Here is an 8,093-nt window from a genome sequence, read left to right on the forward strand (position 1 = left end):
ACACAAAACTAACTAGACATGTGAACTAACTAAACTGAAAAATATACATATCAATACACCTACAGTAAAAACATCTATTCATAAATAGATAAGGTATTATACAAAAAATGGTTTAAATACTGTTAAGTAATGAACAAATACACACAGAAATCCCTACTGTTAAAAATCCAACAAAACCAAATTAAAAAAATATAGACAAGCTATTCATAAGACAAAACTGCAGATCCAGTCCATGGGTTTCGAACAGAAACCAACAAGAAAGTAGAAAACAAAACGAATAGAAACACATACCCATGATTCCTTCAAGTCACCATCCGTCAGGCGACAAACATAGGGTGTACGAAACCCATGGTTGCCGTACAGCAAGCAAGAAAGTTGCCCACGCCGCTGAGCCTGAGTGAGCTCCAAACCAGACTCGTACACACAGCCGTCAGCTATGCGCGCCATCTTTACCAGGCATCCGCATGAACAATCCTCCATCGAACACACAGGAACAGAGAAAAAGGCAACGAAGAGAAGAGAGAGGAACCTAGATCTGATTCTGGAAGAATGAATAAAAGGGAGGGGGAAGACTTGGCCACACACCATACATAGATGGATAACGTTTATAGTCAGGGACACTAGCAGATTATAAAATAATAAATAGGCAGATGGGCAGCCAGCTGGTAGGAAATAGTTATTACACAAGCCATCCAACATTTGACCGCAGATCAGTTCAACTTCAGAAAACCAAGCAGTTCAAAGGTGCACATGTCGAACATATACAGACAAAACAACACATTCAGAGACAAAAAACAAAGTTGAATTCATTTAGTCATTCGAACATCTGCTCCCTCACAACAAAAATCTTAAAAACATAATATTCACTACTTCAGTCATAACGATCAAAGAAATGACACCATTTTGCCCTGGTGGATGGATGTGGAGCCGTGGCTGCTCTCGCCCTAGCCCAACTAATGATCTGAATATGGTTCCTTGTCCTGCCCTCTGGGAAAAGAAGTTCCAATTCATTGGAGTTGCAAGTATCCATCACCTCATGCGCAAGTCGTCTGTTGAACTCTGCCTCTAGTTCCTTCTCGGCAGCACGTCGCGCCATCTGCCTGCGCCTGCGCCTCCTCCTCCTTTGCTCCGCTACTGCAGCCCTAACATCTATGGCGTCCCCCTCCTCCTCTGTAACCTCTCCCAGCTCAGGATCCATCTCCCTTTTCTTTGGTTGCAGCTCGTAGAATGAAACTGACAGAGGGCTCGGGGTTTATAATCAAAGTGCAGAGCCATCGGTGCGGCTCCCATGTCAACACACAGTAACAAAACTTTGACATGGCAGCAGTCCAACTACACATACGGGCATCAATTCAAAACAACACTGAAAAACACGCAACTTAATTACACAGTTTGACCAAATTACCCAAAAATCACAGCTTAAAGTCAGCCGCCATACACAACCTCTGCCAACGACAAAACAACATGGGAATCCGGGGTAGAAACAACTCAAAAAAGCAAAATTGACAACGCAAATCTTTTCATACAGTCCTTATATCTCTCCCTGCAATACCAATTCGAAAGTAAAAACAACAGAAAAAGAAGAACAGATTTCCATGGCGAGCGTGGAAAACGACCAAGAACACAAAAACCTGTAATCATAAATTACAGATGAAAAAAATCTCAAAAAAACTATAACATACCGATAATTCTCACATCAAAAACGACAAACACGATGTAAATTGAGGCCCACGAACACCACAGTAAACACTGACGCCCAAAATCACGTCCGCCGCCAAAAATGCACACGCCGTCACCTCCGGTGACTACAGATCGCAAAACTCATCCAGCTGAGCGCGCGGACGTGCGGAACCCCTTACACGTCTCCTCTAGCAACGAATGGCCCGCAGCATCGCGCCGGGGAACGACCGGAAGCTCCATGTTGCATCCCCTGTTTCAGTCCGTCGTGCACGCAGGAAGATCAGTTCTTGTTAAAAAACACGTCAGTCCAAACTGCGAACCACGTCAGTTCAAAAAGGGTAACAGAATAATATTCTGTTACGCGTAACAGAATAGCCCAGATATATATATATATATATGTATATATATATTCAAAATAATCCGGTATACCATAAAGATGTTGACATAGTATATTTTTCATTGAAAGTGGTTTATTTCAAGATAATATATAATTCAAGTTTTAATTATTGTTTTTTATTTTGGATTTGTTAGGGAATAAACTATTGCAAAGACCAATTGCAGGTTTCTTTCTGTGAGAACACAATAAATATAAACTGGCTCAACGCTAGTTATGCTTGTTCTGCTGATCTTTTCCCAACTACTCCTTCCGTCCCATAATCTAACACATTTTTTGACACTACACTAATGTCAAAAAACGTCCTACATTATGAGACGGAGGGAGTATTGTATATTGCAGCGTTAGAGCACTTGCATAACCAGCTAATCTTTAAACTAAGCATATGATATACAATAAATATCAAGAATATGAGCTACGTATATGAATCATAATGGTACTGGAACAAATCAGTTACTATATCTTTAGGCAGAAATGGTTATTCATTGACATATGAGCCACTTCAATTCTTATTATATTGTTTTTCGACGGTGAATCTAAGAATTTCTCTTAATTATGTATCTGTGCTCCTCAGACTATTTTTTCATGTTGCAACATAGGTAACCCTCTTAATATGGCTATGGTTAGCCTTGAGAATAGTTTTTCTCCACAAGAGACTCTACAAGAATTTTCAGACAAACTCACTTCAATGCTACCTTTAGTTTCCGTAAGTTATCAGTTATCATTTCTTTTAGAATATTTTAATCTTTCCATTAGACATGCACAAATAAGAATTGAAATTTGTGGAAATTCAAATTTTATTTATTCGGAGAGACATTTTCTAGCTTTTAACAACATTATTTATCACTTAAGAACACCTAGATGGTCATCCATTATTATCCTTTCTAATGTTCTCACAAGAAAAACTTACTAAGCAGAAGTAGATTATTGTTGTAAAAAAACACCCGTAGATAGTAATATTGTCCTGTCAGAATTGATGCTTATTATTTCTCAGGAACTAGAAGATATAATACAAATGGGTGTTCTCATGTGGAGACTTGATCTTCTCAAGTCAGGTGCAGACTATACCAAGTCACAACTTCACATGGTACAAGGAGAAGTTCTACTTCTTGCAAGGTATCCCTGTTTAACAATTCCAAAAATCTGTAGCTCAGGTGAGGCATAATCTTTAAAAGTTTAATCTCATGCCATAAATGTATTTGGATTTAGTGGGAGTGGGAATCTGCCACCTAGTAGAGAAGCAGACCGACTGTTTAAGTCGCTGAAAAACTGCAAAGTTCGGTACTTTAGGAACCGGGGTGACAGACTACTCATGGTACAAACTATCATGCTCAATATTTTTCTCTTCAATTAGTTCCCAACATTTCCATGTTTTCACTTACTTGGTTGAGTAGTATACACTAAGTTTAACTTTGATATTGTCTAATAGAATATTTCTGAATCTCGTGGCACTTCGACAGGAGGATGGCTTCAACCTTCTAACTGTCATAAAAGGAGTAAAAATGTACCGCCGTGGTAGACAATGGGACTGTGTGAACGATTTCCTGTCACCCACATTAAGTGAATTCAACAGAACATTTGGTGAAGATTTCAAGTATGTATTTAGCATATAAGGTCGATTCAACTTTTCACATGATATCATGTAGAGATGACTAGACTCATTTGTACGACTCAAACTCTTGCAGACTGTTTCATCAGTTACTGAGCCCAGCCATGCTCTCTACAATGAAAAATGGGGAAATTGTCCATGGCCTTGCCGGTGTTCCTGACAAAGGTCCTGTCTTGTTTGTGGGATATCACCAACTCCTGGCCATAGAGTGGGCTGCACTGATTGAAGGGTTCTTGAGGGAGAAAAAAACAGTTATCCGAACAGGGGCCCACCATGTATTTTTTGTTGGAAATTATGAGACACTACGCCAGGAGTTGTCTCTATTTGATTTTGTTTCTATATACGGCGCGGTTCCAGTCGGTCCGATCAATATGTACAAATTGTTTGAGAGAAATGAATTTGTTCTCCTCTATCCAGGCGGTGTGAGAGAAGCTCTACATAGGAAGGTGTGCTTGAACAAGGACAATTTGTTCTAATAAAATTGCTTGTGTGTTCTACATTCTGCTATGCTTATTTTGTTGTGCCTGGCAGGGCGAAGCATACAAATTGTTTTGGCCAGATCAAACCGAATTTGTAAGAATGGCGGCACGGTTTGGAGTTACTGTCATACCATTTGGTTGTGTGGGAGAAGATGACTTTTTGGAGGTTAGCTTTATGTGCTTTTGTACTTCGAGTCATCTGAAGCAACAAGATTTACATATTGTAGTCATGGTTTTAAATAGCGGATAGCGGGCTGGGGTCCGCGTAGCGGAATGCGGATAGCGGGCGATATTGCGGGCACTATGTCCGTGTAGCGAATTTGTAAAAATATAGATTATTGTATATATATTTCTAGATCATTAACAAAAAGCAATGACATTTAATTTGAGCAATAGCAGATGCTATCTCCGCTGTTTGAAACTATGATTGTAGTACAAGTTATATTCCATATTTTAAGGCATTAAAATGGAGAGCGGCGTTTCCGTGCCCGGGTGCATCTGCACCCGGTCAAAAAAAATCATAAATTTTTTAGAAAAATTCAAAAAATACCAAAAAAAATTAGGGTGGTAGACAATTTGATGCGTGAGGTACGCTACAATTTTCAAAACATTTGGACTTCTGTGCAGCTCTCAGCAAAAAAGACAAATCAGACCAGAACAGTATATGAACAGTACACATTTTTACAGACCTCCGATTTGTCTTTTTTGCTGAGAGCTGCACAGAAGTCCAAATGTTTTGAAAATTGAAGCGTACCCCACGCATCAAATTGTCTACCACTCTATTGTTTTTTGGAATTTTTTGAGTTTTTCTAGTATTTATTTTGATTTTTTTCGTGAGCGCAGGTGCAGATGAGCTCGGGCTCAGATTCGAATTTTCGATTAAAATGGCTCTTTTCTTATCTCCACACAATAGGGTCTACTTATGTATTGTTTGTACCTTTTACAGATAGTTGTGGACTACAATGATCAAAAGAACATACCATATATTAGAGACGAGATAAAGTCATTCAACAGAGATTTTATAAGATTAAGGTTAGATTTCTATTACTCTGCCCATTTTTCCTTTGATAAACAAACAATCAAGCATCTCCTTAGAAAGTTAGTTACCAATCTCAAGCCTTGGTCCCACTTCACCTCCATTATCTAAGGAATAAAAACATTGGTCACCTTCTTTGTGAATGTTTGGTTTCAGGGACACTATGAAAGGAGAGGATGGGAATCAAGTCTTGCATCTGCCTGTTGTTTTCCCAAAATTACCAGGGCGGCTATATTTCCTATTCGGGAAGCCAATTGAGATGAAAGGAATGGACAATGTGTTGACAGATAGGAAGAAGGCAAACCAAGTATATTTTCAAATCGAATCAGAAGTGCAGAATGCAATGTCTTACCTAAAGAGGAAGAGAAACGACGATCCTTACCGGAGTATTGTGCGACGTGCGTTGTACCAGGCAACTTGGGGTCCTTCTGCTCTAGTGCCTACTTTCGAACCGTGAAAGATTGTGTCAGGACTGGTTTGCTTAGGCTAACTGGGCCATGGCTTTCATGTTTAATTGTCTGTTGAGCCAATTTCCGAAATAGGGTGAGTTGAAACTTTGTGACGCCCGGATAATTAGACTACAGTAATCCCACGTTAATGATGCCACGTTACTTCGATTATTGTTGCTAATCTCACGCTAGTTCGAAAGCGATTCAAAATCCAAATCAAACTAACAATAGAAGTTTTCAAACATTAAGACTAAAATGTTCTAAATGTGACAATTAAATTCATGAGTAATAATGTTGGAGAAACCAACATTTCTTATTATATTTAAATGCACTAAAACAACCAAAACAGAGGGCAAAATAATTAATTTAATGCCTTTTATAAAGTTATGATAATATAACTAATTTAGTAGTGTGCCAAAATAATTGTGGCAATGGACTAATTAGTAATACTAACTTAGGTGCTCATTTGGTATTTTATAAAACTAAAATAAAAGAAACTTCAAGTGAAAACAATAAAGAAATAAAATAAATAAAAAGAAAAGGTCTAAACAAAAAAACAAAAGAAAGAAAGCACCCCCGGGCTTCGGCCCAGCAGGCCACCAGCCCAACTGGGCCAACCAGGCCGGCCCAGCCGCGCCCCGACCCTCACTCCCTTATCCACCTGGGCGACCAAACCCTAATCCTATCCACCCAACTCTTCCCACGTTGCTCGCCCTCCCGATCCAGATCGAGGGATTGAGGGATTGACCCCATCGCCCCCTCCCCCGCCGACGCCGCCCGGAGCGACCCCCCTCCCTGTCGTCGTCCACATCGACACCCGAGCCCGGCGCCTCGTCGCCGTGGACCGCCTCAACTCGCCGCCCTTGTCGCCGACCCCTCCACCGACGGACCCCCCTCGAGCATCGTCGCCGCCCGGGCTTCGCAGGACGCCGCACCCGAGGACACTGCGCCGCCCTGACGCCATTGGAGTCGCCTTCGCCCCGCAGCCCCGGTGTCTCCCCGAGCCGGCTTTAGCACAACTTCAGGGCCTCGGTGAGGCCCCGTCCACCCCTCCTCTGCTTCCCCTCCGTCTCGGGCCGCACCACCATAGCCCGCTGACCATCCTCGCCTCGCCCGCACATGACCCTGACCGCGTCCACTCCGGTTCCCGCTCGCCGCTCGCCCGCGTGCGAGGTCCCGCCTCGCCGGCGCTGATGTGACCTCGCCGGCCCACGCGCCCGCCACCCCCCTCTCGCTCGCGTGCGACGCCGCACCCTCCCGCTTCGCCGAGGCCTCCCTCTCTCGCGCACAGCTCGACTCCCTCAGCTCCGCCCCGCCTCTGCCGCCCCTGTTGGGGAATGTAGTAATTTCAAAATTTTCCAACGCACACGCAAGATCATGGTGATGCATAGCAACGAGATGGGAGAGTGTTGTCTACGTACCCTCGTAGACCGAAGCGGAAGCGTTGATGCAACGTAGAGTAAGTAGTCGTACGTCTTCCCGGTCCAACCGATCCAAGCACCGTTACTCCGGTACCTCCAAGTTCTTGGCACACGTTCAGCTCGATGATGCTCCCCGGGCTCTGATCCAGCAAAGCTTCGGGGAGGAGTTCCGTCAGCACGACGGCGTGGTGACGATCTTGATGTTCAACCGTCGCAGGGCTTCGCCTAAGCACTGCTACAATATGACCGAGGTGGAATATGGTGGAGGGGGGCACCGCACACGGCTAAGGAACGATCACGAAGATCAACTTGTGTGTCTATGGGGTGCCCCCTGCCCCCGTATATAAAGGAGTGGAGGAGGGGAGGGCCGGCCCTCTCTATGGCGCACCCTAGGGGAGTCCTACTCCCACCGGGAGTAGGATTCCCCCTTTCCTAGTCCAACTAGGAGTCCTTCCAAGTATTAGGAGTAGGAGACAAGGAAGGGGAAGGGAGAAGGGAAGGAAGAAGGGGCGCAGCCCCTCCCCCTAGTCCAATTCGGACTAGGCCTTGGGGGGGCGTGCGGCCTGCCCTAGGCAGCCCCTCTCTCTTTCCCGTATGGCCCAATAAGGCCCAATACTTCTCCCGGCGAATTCCCGTAACTCTCCGGTACTCCGAAAAATACCCGAATCACTTGGAACCTTTCCGAAGTCCAAATATAGTCGTCAGATATATCGATCTTTACGTCTCGACCATTTCGAGACTCCTCGTCATGTCCCCGATCTCATCCGGGACTCTCCTTCGGTACATCAAAACTCATAAACTCATAATATAACTGTCATCGAAACCTTAAGCGTGCGGACCCTACGGTTCAAGAACAATGTAGACATGACCGAGACACGTCTCTGGTCAATAACCAATAGCGGGACCTGGATGCCCATATTGGCTCCTACATATTCTACGAAGATCTTTATCGGTCAGACCGCATAACAACATACGTTGTTCCCTTTGTCACCGGTATGTTACTTGCCTGAGATTCGATCGTCGGT

At 43.7% G+C, this 8,093-nt stretch overlaps 1 protein-coding gene across 1 annotated transcript in view; it reads left to right on the forward strand.

Annotated features, from left to right (window-relative positions):
* Window positions 1-5,655, forward strand: part of LOC119315054 (acyltransferase-like protein At1g54570, chloroplastic) — a 32,359-nt gene extending 26,704 nt beyond the window's left edge. Inside the window, exons 5-12 of the mRNA XM_037589717.1 lie at window positions 2,674-2,780; window positions 3,069-3,190; window positions 3,284-3,389; window positions 3,535-3,668; window positions 3,760-4,129; window positions 4,215-4,328; window positions 5,109-5,194; window positions 5,355-5,655. Coding sequence (XP_037445614.1) covers window positions 2,674-2,780; window positions 3,069-3,190; window positions 3,284-3,389; window positions 3,535-3,668; window positions 3,760-4,129; window positions 4,215-4,328; window positions 5,109-5,194; window positions 5,355-5,655 — 1,340 coding nt within the window. The remainder of the gene's footprint in view (window positions 1-2,673; window positions 2,781-3,068; window positions 3,191-3,283; window positions 3,390-3,534; window positions 3,669-3,759; window positions 4,130-4,214; window positions 4,329-5,108; window positions 5,195-5,354) is intronic.
* The last annotated feature ends 2,438 nt before the right edge of the window (window positions 5,656-8,093 follow it).

This window comes from Triticum dicoccoides, chromosome 6A, assembly GCF_002162155.2.
Source record: "Triticum dicoccoides isolate Atlit2015 ecotype Zavitan chromosome 6A, WEW_v2.0, whole genome shotgun sequence".
NCBI lineage: Eukaryota > Viridiplantae > Streptophyta > Magnoliopsida > Poales > Poaceae > Triticum > Triticum dicoccoides.